Genomic DNA, 14,583 nt, shown 5'->3' with positions numbered 1-14,583 from the left:
CTTTATGGGGTACCTGTGTTGACCTGCTACACAGCAGATATATTTTAAAATTATCTTCTGGCACCTTAAATAGTATATTATCTGTTGTTGGAAGCCATCCTGAGTTGGAAGCCGTCCCGAGGCTTATGCGAATGGGATGGCATACAAAAACTCAAAATAAATAAATACCTTGCTTGAGCAGTGGCAACTACTGGTGACAGCTGTTTTAAAGAGCCATCCTATGTCTGTTTAGACAGAGAAAAATCCTTACAACTCCCCTTGTTTCTCAGTCAGCCGTGCCTGGAACTGTAGACCATTTTTCTGCCTAAACTTTCATAGGATTATGTCTTAAGCCAGTTGGGGTATCCTGGGAGTTATAGGTCTTTTCTCTGTCTAAACAAGCACAAGGCTGGAGGGCTGATGTCCCTGGTGGAAGAGGGTTACCTCAGGCTACTCACCCCAGAGCTAATTTGGGAAGAAGACGTTAAGTGGCACGAATAAAGGAGCGATGGATCACTCAATGCAAGAACAGCTCTTAAACCTCAAGATATTTAACGCGGCTTTAAAAAAACAAACCTGAGCACGAGGGTGTCCCACACACTCCCCCAGTAAACGCACACCGCAATTGCTGTAAAGAGAAGGGGAGATGACGAGGGCAGAGCTGCTTAGGGCGGCCCGCGGTCCTAGATGCATGTCCGTGAGTTCAATGGCCTTCCTTCTGAGTAGTCACGGAATGCGGCGCTGGGACGCCCCATGAAGTAATCAGGGGTTACGCATGTGGGTCGTGCTGGGGGAACGGGTGTAAAGGAGGTGGACGAAAAGCACTCCTCACATGTGCGGGGGCACTCTTGTGCGGGGACTGAGGCCTATAGCGCTGCCAAAAAACTTCGGGCTGTGTGGGAAGGCCGCTCCCCCTGCCGCTGCCGAGGAGGATCGTCCCCCTCGCGCGCGCGCGCCTGAAGGGGCAGGTGGGTCGACAAGGTGAGAACGGCCGGCGCGTAAAGCCGCCCGGCCGCCGAGGCAGAAGGCGAGGCCGCGGCCTCCTTCCTGCGGAGCAGGCGGCGCGCCTCGGGCTCTTCCGCATGACGGGAGGCGGAAGAAGCCAACCTAGGCGCGCAAACGCGCCCCCAGCCGCCCGTGGCACGAAGCCGGCGCGGCACGCGCGCTGTCGCCTCCCCCCGCGCGCAGGCGTGTGCGCAGCGCTCCTCGCCTCAGCCGCTTCGCCCGCTCGCCCGCCCCCCCCGCTACCTCCCTCCCTCCCTCGCGTCCTGTCGGCGAAGTGGGCGGAGCGCGCCCGCTGGAGGTGACAGCTGCGAGGAGGAGGTAGAAAGTAGAGGAAGAGGTTGGGGGAGCGCGCGCGCACGCGCACGGGCCGGCGGGCGGGCGGGTGCGCGCGCGGGCGGGCGGGCGGCTGACGGGGCCTGAGCGAGAGGCGTCGGCGGCGCCCGCAGCGCGCGGAAACGCACATTCGCCGCCCCCTCCCCCAGCGCCCCCCTCTCCCGCGCGCTCCGCCGTCCCCTCCGCGTCCCGGGCCGCCCTCGCGCCGCTGCCGGGGGCGTGCGCAGGGAGAGACGCGAGCGAGCGAGCGCGGCGGCGGCGGCGGGAATAAGCCGAGAGGGGCGAGCGGGCGGGCGGCCGGGCTGGTTTCGCCGCGGCTAGTTGGCGAGGCGGGGGCGCCCCTGCCCGCCCCTCCCCCCCGTTCCCCGCGGACCGACCCTCATCCCGGAGTCAATATTCCCGAAATTAAGAGATACGCTGCTGCGGCGGCGGCGGCGGCGGCGGCGGCCGCCGGAGCTGCGGGGCCCGGGGCGACCGGGTCCGGGTCCGGAGGGGACCGCAGCGAGGCCGCCGCCGTCGCCATGGAGGCGCTGGGACCAGGTGAGAGGCTTCAGGTGGAGGTGCGTGTTGGGGGAGGGCCGTGAGGGCCGCCCGGGAGCGGTCCCACGAGAATCGGGCCGGAGGGAGGGAGCGAGCGAGCGGGTGACACGGGTCACGACGAGGAAGGGCAGGGATCCTTGCGTGTTTTGCGTTGAATGAGCGTGTGAAGACGACGTGGCTTGGGGCTGCCGAGGTGGCCTGGGGTGGAATCTCAAAAGCGTGGTGGGGCTTGAGCATGGCGCTGACATGGGACACTGTGGGTCTCGGGGAAACCCTGCAGGATGGAAGGCATGCTTATGTGCCAGGCTGTGGAAAGGAGTCGGGTGTATCTTTTGGTTTTGCACGTGTACCCCCGCTTCCCCACATAGGGCACTGAGTTTAACAAGGAGCCGCATGGCTAGTTAGTGACTTGTTGACAATACCTGTATGATAACAGATGCTTGCATATGCCTTGCACATGGTGATTTTAGGAAGAGCTGCCTCCAGATGTCTTGAACTGGAAATACCAGTGTGACCATTGACTCTGCTATCTCAGAAAGGCAGTAGTCACAGGCCAGCACCTCTGGAAGGCACTGGTTGGGGGCAGCTGCGGTAGATAGACTTCAGCACGTACCCCAAAACTATTTGTAGTGAAGCTGCACTGTAGTGGACCCCTGGGGTGTGAACAGTCTTTCAGGCAGAGGGGCCTGGTCAGGGAATGCTGAGGATGGATAAGCCTCTAGTACAGTACTGGAGGCTAGTTAGAATATATGGCTTACTTGCTCATGGATTAATTATTTTCTCTTGTGGATTTTATTGCTAGCTGCCTTGGGCGTTTTTTTAATTGGGAGATGTGGTATAAATGTAACAAATGATCTGGGGGTTTGGTACTCTATCTTATATCGTTCAGGTGTGTTCTTTTGTCTTTGTTCTCCTTTCCCATGGGCTCTGGGTGGGTAACAATACATGGGAGTGCGTGGGACAGAATAGTCAGTCAACACATATGGGGGCCCATGCACTGTGCAGGACAGGGACTCAGGTGATCTGGGTGCTAGTTCCCACTCAGCTATGGAGCTCCTTGGGTGACTTTGGGCCAGTCACAGACTCTCAGTCCTACCTACCTCACAGGGGTTCCTGTTGTGAAGATAAGATTGAGAGGAAAAGGAGAGCTTTGTAAGCTGCCTTGAGTTCCTTGAAAGGAAAAAGGGAAAAATAAAGTATGTGTGTTGCACCATGATTGTCGAATGCCAACTAAACCAGGAGGGTCTTACACCAGTTGCCATTGATGATGGTTGGTAGTTATGATAAACACATATGGTACCTGAGTAGCTTTAAGGTGGGAGTGCAGTGTTTCTAGGATGTGGTCCTTCTGGCATTGTGGCTCAGGACCCTGTACAGGTGGCATTTTATTCTGGCTTTGATGGGACTCCTAATACATAGGTGGGATGCTCAAATTTGGCTGTGGAACTGCACTCAAAGAAGGTAGCCCAGCGTTTTGGCTAAAGAGGGAACAGTCAAGCTTTGGAAAGGTAATTGAGCAAGAGACAACTTTAATTCTGCATTTGTGTGTCCAAATGCTAATTGTAAAATTAACCTTTACTTAGAGATGGAATTTAGAAGAGAGAGGTTCATGAAAATAAAATGTTTTTTCACTATTATAGGTAAAGTATCCCTGCATCCTGTTGGGTGTTAGCATATTTGCCTTACAAAACCGTTCAGTTGATTCTCTTCCTAGAAAGAGAGAGAGAGAGAATCTCAGGACTTACTAGTTACTTCAGTCAACCTTTGCCTAATTGTGTTTGCTTTTCTTTGGTTTTTATTTTTTGTTCTGTTTCTGATGCTGCTGCTGCTGTTTTCCGGATCGGACAGGTGGGGCTTGTCTTTGTGTGTTTAGCATAACATCTAGAGTTTTTTAGTTACATCATTATGATGATTAAAGCCATCTTGCATAGGCTTGGGTACCAAGGAGTTTTCATACAGATGGTTGATAAATTCTTGATCAGAAGTGTGTCATCCTCATGTGCCCTCATGTTATTGGTAGAGACCAAGCCCTTACTTTGCTAAATTTACTGTTCCTTGATACGTTTCTGAACAGAAATGTGTGAGGGCTAAAAGCTGTTACTTTGTGCTGTTAGATGAGTCATTTATGCATTGCATCTTCCATTTTTATCCTATCTTTCAGCTCATGAGGAGCCCTTAAAGTGGCTAGCGACTTCAGTATAATAAAGTACACATATGCACATGCATGCGAATGTCATCTTTTAGATGTTCCCAATGAGGGAGTAAGAAAGTGACCACCTTAACTCCTCAAGGTGTATCCATTTGCCTTCTTGTTGCCCGAATATTCAGTAAGTATCTGTTTTGGCATTAAGAAGGGAATGAGGCAGCCAGGCAGAAGCTGGGCAACATAGGAGAGGGCATTTTATTGCTAAACTCAGACTTGCTCACTTCCATGGAGCATCCAGGAAGCTGAACAGAAGGCAGCTTGCAAGAGTCTGTCACTAGTGCCCAAAGAGATCCCCAGGATATACTGTCTGCTGAGAAAAGTGAAGGCAACCTTGCTGTTTTCAGTGGTCAGGGCACCTCAAGTCCCTCTCAGGGTGGGCTACCTGTGGTCCTCCAGATACTGGACTATAACTCCATCCTCCTTGACCATTGGCCATGCAAGCTGGGTGAGGGAATTATACTCAGCAACATCTGTAGTACCCCAGTTTGACTACCCTTGGACCAAATTCTTACCCAGAACCAGAAGCGATAGTAGTTGCTCAACCTAGTTGCTGCTGCTTACCATTATCATCATATTTGGTTCGTGAGATCATGTGATGCCAGTCCTTTGTCAGTTGTACTGGCTTCTAGACCATTGAAGCCCAACTCAAAGGGCTGACATGGTCCTTTAAAGACCTTATCGGCATGACAGCAGTTTCTAAAGGAATATCTCCTACTGTATGTTCCTGCTTGCACCCCCTCTATGGAACCATCTCCCCGGGGAGGTGTGCCAGGCACTGACGCTGTATACTTCTTGGCACCAGATCAGTGATTTTATATTGGTTTTTATTCAGATTATGATTGCTTGCTATGGACTAGTGTCTATTGTGCTGTGGTGTATTTTATTTTTCCTGCTAATCGTTGTTGTTATTTTTGAATTGTTATGATTACTTTGGATACATTATTGTTATTATGTTTTATGCTGTAAACTGTTTTGAGAGTTTGCTATAGAATGGTCTGTAAAAACTTTAAGCCATTTTCAGAGACCTTCTGCCCAACACCCAAATGAAGAAAATTAGGTAGCTACAAGAGAGTGCCTTCTCAACTGTGGTAAGCAATTTATGGAATACCCTACACAAGGGGGTTTTCCTGGAATCTGTGTTGTTAATTTTGGGTGCTAGGCAAAGACTATTCTTGTCTCCCAAGCATTTAAGAGTTTAGAGTTTTTAAAGATAATGTTTGCTATTGCCCTATTAAAAGTCTAATAAATAAATACATTTGATCATGTGAACCCTTGGAGGACGATCAGCCTCAGGCTTTTCTCAAGGTGACATCAAATGGATCGTCCTTTTTGGACAATTATTGAAGGAGAACTTATTTTTACTGGGCAGCTGGTTGGCCACTGTGTAAACAAAATGCTGGAATACATGGACCATTGGTCTGATCTGGCATAACTCTTACGTTTTTGCAGCAGTTCTGCTTACCTCTTTCCTTTAAAAAGGAAAAAAACCTCATCTTCCTATTTCTTCGTCTGCTGGCTGGTGTGTTTGAGATCTAGATGTGTTGAGTAAAGATAAGTGCATATAAAGTATGGAGCAGTGGTCTTTATTGACTTCACACAGGGGATTATTTATTTATTTATTTATTAGGGAAGAAGGATAATGTAATCACAAGCTCTCCTGTCATTCTGCCAACCCTTTACTCCCATAGAGCCTGGTTAGGCTCCCATTGCTCCTTCAACCACTCCTTTTTCATACCCAGTGGGTCCCAATTTATTCATGGCTTAATCACTGAAGGGTGATTAAATCCAAGCCCCACCCTTGGGGAAAAGGAATCTCCATTCTTTCCCTGGTTAGAGTTTGGAAATAAGCTGGAGATTCCCCTGCATGAGTGGAGTTCCTTCATGTCTCAGTTGTACCCCACTTGGGACATGGCCGGGCCTATAGGTTTCACATGAATCAACAAACATGTGCAGAAACAAACCCCTGCATGCACGGACCCAGGCACTTTCTCTGCAGAGAGAAGCATGGTGGTATGTGCCTTAATATTGATGACTTGGGAGGGAGTTGTCTTGCTTTCATGGGGTAAGACCACCTACGAGGATCTATGTCCAAGGTTGGTGGTTCCTAATTGTTTCTGTGTGGCATTAAGGTAATGTCTAGCTGATTTGGCTCTGGTGAATTCCTAGAATTAAGGTGTTTACACAGACAATTGACAGAACACCTTAGTAGGGTAGGCTGAGGAGCTGCAGGCAAGAAGGTGCATTTGGGATGATGCCTTGAGTAGAAGTAAATAAAGACTCATGAAATCTGTGTGACATCAAGGAGCATATTTGACTGCTTACTCTATTGTACTGGTAGTAGACTCTGTTCTCTACTACCATCGGGCCCATATGTTTTGCCTAGTGGAGCTCTTCTGGATGGGGAGGGAAGAGTTCAACCTGTTCCACTTCCAACTTACAACTTTCCAAGAGCTCTTATTAGCACTCTGTAAACATGTTAATGTGTACTTTGCAAATGAAATTGCTCTTCTTTTCCAATTTGGATGCCACTGAAGGTATATTAGCAGAATTGTCCAATGGTGTTCCAGTTGTGAATGCCCACAGACGCATATGATGTGCTTGGAGATGCTTGCTAGCAGATATGATGCATGTGCAGACTTTTTGGTCTTGGCTCCCAGATGCTTTAATAAAAGGTAGCCAGACTGGCCTTGTGAAATTTATCTGGAGAGAAGAGTGATGCTGCCCTCTCTTGGTTGCAAGACAACTGTGGAAAAAACCCTCCTAGGAGCTCCTTTTTTTGAAAAATTAAACTTATCTAAAGTCTTCTCTTTTTAGCAAGGTGTTGGGTAAGCAGTGTGTATTGGTTACAGGCCCTTCTGAATAATATAAATTATGTAGATCCCTTTTAAGTCTGAGTGAGGTTTAGGAAGGAAAATTGTAGTGTTTGTAGGGAAGGGTGACTTTGAGGATTTTCCTCAATACTTTTGGTACTGTCAACAATTTGTGTGAATTTGGGGAGGGGCACTTTGCTGCAGTAGCTATGAGAATGTTTTAGATCATGTGGGAGCTGCTGTTCAGCCTCGTAGAAATAGCCTGCACAGTGTAAGAGTTTCATACCATCTTAACCTAACCCAGTAGTGTCATGTAGATGTTACTGGGGCACAGTGCCATCATTATGCTGATGGTACTCAGATATATTTGTCCTTTTCATCTACATCAGGATTGGTGTATCAGTGACTGAACTCAGTAATGAGCTGGATGAAGATGAAGGAACTAAAGCTTAATGCTGGTACAACAGATGTGGATGATGGGTGATTCTGTTGACCAGCATTTTGGAGAAATGTCACCTCTACTTTCACTTAAGGAGCACATTTGCAGTTGGAGAATCATCCTGTACTTGACACTGCTTTGGATATTGTCATGACATTTCTATCAGCTTTTATTTCATGGGGTGAGACCACCTTGGAGAGTCTATGTCTTTGATCTGCATGGTGTAAATGTTTGGTGTAATGGTCAGATGGTGTAAATTGGTGTCCTGCAACAGCAGGGAGTAGGACCTGATGGCCTTCACGCCCCCTTTCAATTATGATTCTATGGTTTATAGGTATACTGCTCTTTTTCTAGAGGCTAAGGACCTGGCCACTGCCATGCATCCTATATAACCTTTAAACTTGACTGTTGTCATGTGCTCTGAATAGGGCTACCCTGAACAGCTCAAGTTTCTAAAGTACAGCAGCATGACTTTTGTCTGGTGTTAGTTCCTTGGAGTATGTGACATTGATATTTTGCGAGTTTCCCTGTTTGCTACTTGATTTCCCATCACCTTCACAATATTGTGAGCTATGATGGTAAGCTACTGCTTTAAATGCAGTGGTGGTGCTTGGATTGTAGTCACTGATTCCCAGAGAAGAGCTATTGGTACCTTCCAATGAGGCCTTTTTTGTGTGGTGGTTCTACTTGGCCTTTCCCTAATGCGGTTACCTCTCTAGTGCTGTTCTAAGCTTGCTCTAAATTTAAATTGAATTGATCTTATGTGTAAATTCATGTCAAGCCCTTTTGTTTACTTTTTTTTTGATGGAAAAGCTGTTTATAAATCTAAGTGAAAAGAATAACTACCTTTTCCCCTTTGATTTAATTTGTGTTTTTGTGGTATCACTGAGATTGACAAAAGGGTAAAGGAATCTATGCGATTGTGATTATCCCACAAAAAAATTCTTGGCAGCATGATCTAGTAGTGGTTGAGGTTAAGGCTGTTAGTTGATTCTGAGTCTTGGAAGGTGTCGTGCAAATTTTTATTGTGGAATGAGACCAAGAGTTGATTCAAACAATTACAGATGAGCTGGTAAAGTTCATATGCAGGGACAAGCTCTTCACATTTGACATGGGCATTGCATTTCCTTTGTTACTTTCAGAAAAGAGGAACAGGTTAGCAAGTTGCTGAATTTCAGAAACATGTTCCTCTAAATAAGAGTGGTAGGCATACTTTGTTTTATCAATCTATGATGACTGTGAGCTACAGTGGAATATTAGGTGGGATAATATAGGCTAAGAATTAACTGTGGTTACCAAAGCTGCACATTGAATGTACCTGAGCAACAGTTTGGATGTGAGTTTTCCATATGGAAACTTAACACTCTAGCAATTATGCCACAGTAGCTAAAATGTAGTTATGACTCAGTTGCAAAGAATAAAAATACAAGCCCCAGTTTCATTGTATACATGACAAGTAGGTCCTCTGCATCACTTGTTATTGGGATAGATCCAAGTTTTGCAACTATCTTCAAGTTGGTTCACTTTTGGTTTATGTACAAATGTTGGATAAAATGTCAGGCACACACTTTTATCTGCTTCTAAGTTCTAATGTGGGTATGTTTATGCATACTTGATATTTATTTTATGAAATAGTAAAATATAAAGCATTTTGTGGTCAAATTCAAACAATATGCTTTAATTTATCAATGGAATTTATAAAAGGAAACTTCGGTTGTAGATCCACTTGCTTGCTTTCCTACTGTGGTTGATGGCAAAGGGAGATTCTGAGGCTTGCAGCTATTGAAGAATTTGCACTTGTGAAGTCTGCATGGATATCTTGGCTGAATTTGATTGTAAGGATGGATGGGAGGACTGTTGTTTTCTTTGCAATATGAGCTGCAAACAGCACAACTCAAAATGCTTGTGGTTTCCTATAAAGCCCCAAAAAAGTGGGAACTGGTTGCCTGAAAGACTGATCCCGCCACACAAAATATGATAGTAATGGGCTGAAGGCTCCTGTTAGATGTCAGGAGGTTAAGGAGAACCTTCTCTATTAGCATGTCTTGCCCATGGAATGTTTTGGCCAGAGGAGCTTACTTGGAGCCAACTTTATTTTTCTGTTGTTAGGCAAGGATTTTATTTGATCAGACCATCAACTGTAGCAGTCTAAACTTGTTTGAACTATGATCTGATCTATTCTGCTGAATGTTGGAATTTTGCAACTGCTGCTCTTCTATTTTTCTGCTTACAGTGTTTCCTAATATTTGAAATTGACATAGTACTGTTCATAACATATTGTGATTTGAACATAAGAAATGCAGCAATTAAAAATGAAATACTTCATTAAAGTAAAACACATACATATCTCAGCAAGAGAAGCACCATAGCGATAAAACATGAGACAAAGTAGTAAACCTCTGTTTGCAAGGACTGACAGGAATAAATAGGCCTTTATCTGTACAAATAAAGCTAGCAGAGAAGAAGTAATATGAATGCCACTTTAAGGGAATTCCAACTTGGGGCTGGAAACAGAAATTACTCTGAAATCACTCTGCTCCTAGTGTTGGCCAACTGAGTCTCCTCATAAAGCAGAATCCATTAAGGACTCATTAGAAGGGCTTAAGTATCAGGAAGATTCATATGAGATGGGGGATGTTTCCTGAGATAATTTGGATTCAGGCAATATGGGAAGAGAATCAGAATTTAATTGGACCAGGAAATAAACTGTGGGAAAGCCAGATGATGAGTTGGGATCATACTCAATTATTCATAGTCCAGTCCCACTAAAATAATTGCAAATTAGCCATGATTTCAGCGTGGGGAACATGTGGTATTCCAACTATTGTTGGACTTCCAGTGACCCTTACTGAGGGATGGTGGGGGCTGTAGTCCACCAGAATCTGAAGGTCCATATCATCTCCATCCCTGGACTAGTGATAATCTTAACCTGAATCCAAAACAGTTAATCAGTGATTGGCCATTTTAATGCATGTCATCCTAACCTTTTTGTTCTGATGGGTAGTGTAGTGTGGTGTGGTGGTTAGCGTGTTGGACTGGGAACCCAGGAGATCCACTTTCTAGCTCCTATTCAGCAGCAGCTATCCATTACCTCAGGATAGGTATTTTCAGCCTAGCCTACCTCACAGGGTTGTTGTGATGATAAAGTGGAGGAGCCCTCTATAATTTGTCTTTGGTTACTCCCAAGAAGGAAAAAAGGTGGGATAGAAATGCAGTATAATTAAATGTAATTATTAAAGTGTCACAGAGAAGTGTTCAGCTCATACCAACAGACCTATAAGGGCGTTGAACATACTTTATTTTTAAACTTCTTTTGCTCTTCCATGATGCTTTAATAGTCATTTGAGAAACACAGAAATGTAATCTTGTAGCTTTTATGTTGAAGTTCTTATACTTAAGAGAAATGGCTTCCTCCAAATACGTCTACGAAGTGTTTGCAATAAAGTAACTGATTTATGTGTGATAAATGTATACTTTAAAGACTATTTGAATAGTATGATTAGTTGGCCCCATAAAATATATTTGATTATTCATCATATTTATATACCATACTTTTTCCTGCAAAGAACCCAAAGCTGCCTTAATAATGGTCCCTCCTCCCCTGTATTTTACCTTTACAACAGCCCTGTAAAGTATGTTAGGCTAACAGTGAATGACTGGTCCAAAGTCTCATGACTGAGTGAGCTCTAGAACCCAAGTCTTCTGCATCTCAGTCCAGTACTCTAACCACTAGAGTACTCTAGTACTCTTACCAGTCTGGTACTCTAACTCTAACCACACTGGCTCCATTGTTAATTGTGGTAACTGATAAAATAATAAACTGTTAGCTGCATGTAAATACAGTGTGGCAAAATGCAATCCAGTCATGATTTGAGAAGTTGTATCTGCTTAGTTTTACTAGCAAACATAAGCGGAAGCTCATCCTATTTGCCTAATTAATTTTGCTCTTGAAAAGAATTGAGTGTCTTTATATTTAACCTCATTTGTTTACTGTCTGCAAACTTGCTTTTATTGGCTTTATTGTTTTCAGGTGCTGTCTTTTATCCTCAAAACATGACACTGGGCAGGCATCACACTTTGCTCAACATTGCTTGTCATGATGAAACTTACAACTTAACATTTGAACCTAGGAGTCTCATGGTAAAACTCACCCCACTAGCCATTATGCCTTACTGGTTCTTAATGGTATGCTTTTAGCTAGTTTCTGTCTCTTTTCTGATAGACAAAGCACTGCAAATGGGGAAGACCTGGATTCAGTTAGATAATGACTTCTCTTTATTCTTGCTTTTATTTCAAATCTCATTTGAGCCAAGGGCTAATTACTGTTCTTACTGTTCAGTCTTGCCTCTCCAATATGGCTAATACTCGCCTTGTTAAGCTTTTATTTTTTAGAGGAAGGTATATGAAGTACATAAGAACAAGTACGAAGTGTTTTGTCAGAGGCTGAGGAAGGTATTTCAGTTAAGCAAATTAATCTGATCAATTCTGAATTCTGACCCCATAAAAATGCCAGTGCTGAAGGACATAAACATATTTTCAGTGTAATCTTTCTGAGCAGATGACTGATCCACAAAAGCTATACTACTTCAGATCAATTAGCAGAGGATTAGAGGATCATCTCTTGAGTATCTAAATAAGCACAGTAAATGTCCTTAATTCAAGGTAGCAGAGAGATACAATATTTTGAAGGGAAAGAAACAAAATACTGTGGTACCTTAGCTTGACTTTAAGGAATTTTTAAGGTCAGTTCTGTGAGGGACTGGAGTGCCATCCCCATGAGGAAAACCTAGGGTATGTTTTTAGTGCAGGTAAACTGATACGCAGTGGAAACTTCCCCATACAGGAAAATAGCCTTCACCATGTCTCTTCCTGCAAAAGGTCTTGCTAGTTTTTAAAACATCATAAACGCTTAAAAGTAATATATTGTTCATGATAGTGCAATATATCCTTGATTTTGGAGATTCTACTGCATCCTTTCTCTGCGGTGCTCTTCAGATGTTTTGAACCACAATTTCCGCAACTCCAGGTATAGTGACCAGTGGTCAGCAGTGCTGCACATTTTACTCCAGAACATTTGGAGAGCGCCCGGTTGTGGAAGCCTGCTCTGTTAACTTAAATAGAACTGATGCGCCAAAGGGTGCTACCAAGTGGGTATCCTGACACTCGCTATCGGATAGTATCGTGCAGCAATTCTGTCTTTCGTAAAGGGAAGGATGGAAAAAGTAAGGAAGGAAACACAGGGGAGTCCTGCACAGAAGACAGTATCTGGAATCTGCATAAAAAATTGTGAACAAACCAAAGCAATGGTGCTATAATAGCCTTATGTGGCTATGGGGCAGTAGATAAATGTAAGTTTTTTCTAATGTAAATTTTGTAAACAAAATATGTAGAAGTGCTGAAAGCCCAGGTAATCTTCCAAAGTTTAAAAAATGTTGTGTTTTTTTTTTTGTCTTGTCTCAAGGAGGAACTAGAAATAGGCTCCCACCAAAACCAGAAGCCTCGAGTTGTTTCTCTTTGCAACTCCCAATAATACAAAATCTGTGCTGAGACATCATTCCATGGCAAGTTTCCCCCTGCACACTTTCTTAGCCACTGCTTATGATTTGTAGTGAAATGTGTCAGTCACTTAACTACACATTATGCAGGGCTTTAGGTTCATGTCTCCTGTAATGTCAAGTTCTGGCCTTCATGTTCAATGAAAACTGATTTTTTTCTCTTAGGTTACTTTTTAAAGTTTCCCCTTTTTTGCTCAATATGTTATTGGGTAGGCACAACACCTTGCCAATATTACTTTGCCATGGTGAAACTTAGAAGCTAGAAATTTGAACCTAGGAGTCTCATGCTAAGCCCAACCTACTAAAGCCAACTGAAAAACAATGTTCTTTCCTGTGAAGAAATGCAATGTCCCATATGTCAGCAGTAGGCAAATGTTTACAAACAGGAAGCCAAATCTTAACATACTTGGAGGAATGCCACTAATGTACGTGTGTGAGCGCGGGTTTGTGCATTAAAGACAGAAATTGGGGTGGTGGAATGAAAGGCCAGGAGAATATTTGTTTAACTTGATGTTCAGTCAAGCAGCACATTTTAGGGACTTTCATTGGTTGGCTACTTAAAGAAATGTCCCCCAAGTGTGTGCAAGTTTTTCATAAATTTTGTTATCATCTGACTTGTGTAAGTGCAGATATACACAATTCTGTGAGTCCAAAACAAGAAGGCCTTGCCTGGGCGATGTCCTGGTGGGTACCTGCTATCAAAGTACAGTAGATACCAGCCCTGGACATTGACCCAGAGAGACTTCATATATATGATTGTGTGTGTGTGTGTGTGTGTGTGTGTGTGTGTGTGTGTGTGTGTGTGTTTTGCTTTGCTTTCCCCTGGCAGCTGTCAAAAGGAGACCTGTCAAGTCAAAAAGCCATGAGTGATTGTTGTTTGCAAAAGAGGGTAGGTGACATTTTTCCTCCTTCAGAATGAGATGTTCAGGATTTTGGTTGTCCTATCCCATAGGTCCCAGTGGCCCCTTCATTTCCACCCATTTCCTAGAGTCTTTGTGCTTAGAAATGTGGAAAAGACTACCTCCTTTTTCTCTGACAGTCGCTTTTGAGATCTATTAAAAGTAGGGCTTCTCTTGAAAACAAGAATCTATGTCGGGCTAAACAGTAGTTTGACAAGGAATTAGACTGATGCAGTGCTGGGGAGAGAAGCTACCAAGTCCCTGGGGATACAGGGTGGAAGACTAAGGAAGGAAGAGGGGAACAACCTACGGTGAGCTCAGTCATCTGTCAGGTACCCTGTGGCTTATTGCCAGGGTAGGTCAGCATGACATGTAAACCACTCAGTATGAGCTCTATGATTCAGTTTTCAGGTTAACAAACCCTTAGATCCCAACTTGCTTGGAATTTAAGTCTTACTATACAGGCCTTCAGCTTGGTTCTACGAGTATATTTAACAAATAAAAATACTACAGTTTAAAAGTATTTTTTTTTAAAGTAATTATCCATATTTTTGCAGGTCTGTTTAAGTTCATGCCAGTAGCATGAAGGTTTGACAATTCTGTAGTAGGAATTCTGTTGCCTGTCTAGGTTGGAGGTGACCTGCAGGCCAGGCATCAGTGCTGGGCAGGGAATGTAGGTGCTATTCTAAAACAGCCCATGCCAGCATCCATACATGGCCACACACACTTCCTATACCCCCAGGTTTGTTACTTTATAATTAGGAATCAGTGAAAGTAATTTGGGTTGTTTTGAAGTGACTCAGATAGAGCCAGTGTG

At 44.2% G+C, this 14,583-nt stretch overlaps 1 protein-coding gene across 2 annotated transcripts in view; it reads left to right on the top strand.

The window, feature by feature from the left end:
- Nucleotides 1-1,765: 1,765 nt before the first annotated feature.
- The window catches only part of AGO4 (argonaute RISC component 4), a 30,342-nt gene continuing 17,524 nt past the window's right edge, over nucleotides 1,766-14,583 (top strand). Inside the window, exon 1 of one of the 2 annotated variants that reach the window (XM_044424866.1) lies at nucleotides 1,766-1,857. In XM_044424866.1, coding sequence (XP_044280801.1) covers nucleotides 1,839-1,857 — 19 coding nt within the window. In that variant the 5' untranslated portion in view covers nucleotides 1,766-1,838. Of the gene's footprint in view, nucleotides 1,858-4,146; nucleotides 4,185-14,583 lie in introns of those variants that run through there. The other variant, XM_044424867.1, reaches the window with a different exon arrangement.

Source organism: Varanus komodoensis, unplaced genomic scaffold, assembly GCF_004798865.1.
Source record: "Varanus komodoensis strain SLA01 unplaced genomic scaffold, ASM479886v1 scaffold15, whole genome shotgun sequence".
Lineage (NCBI taxonomy): Eukaryota > Metazoa > Chordata > Lepidosauria > Squamata > Varanidae > Varanus > Varanus komodoensis.
The sequence above is the reverse complement of the archived record's forward strand: the minus strand, read 5'-3'. Positions and strand labels throughout refer to the sequence as shown.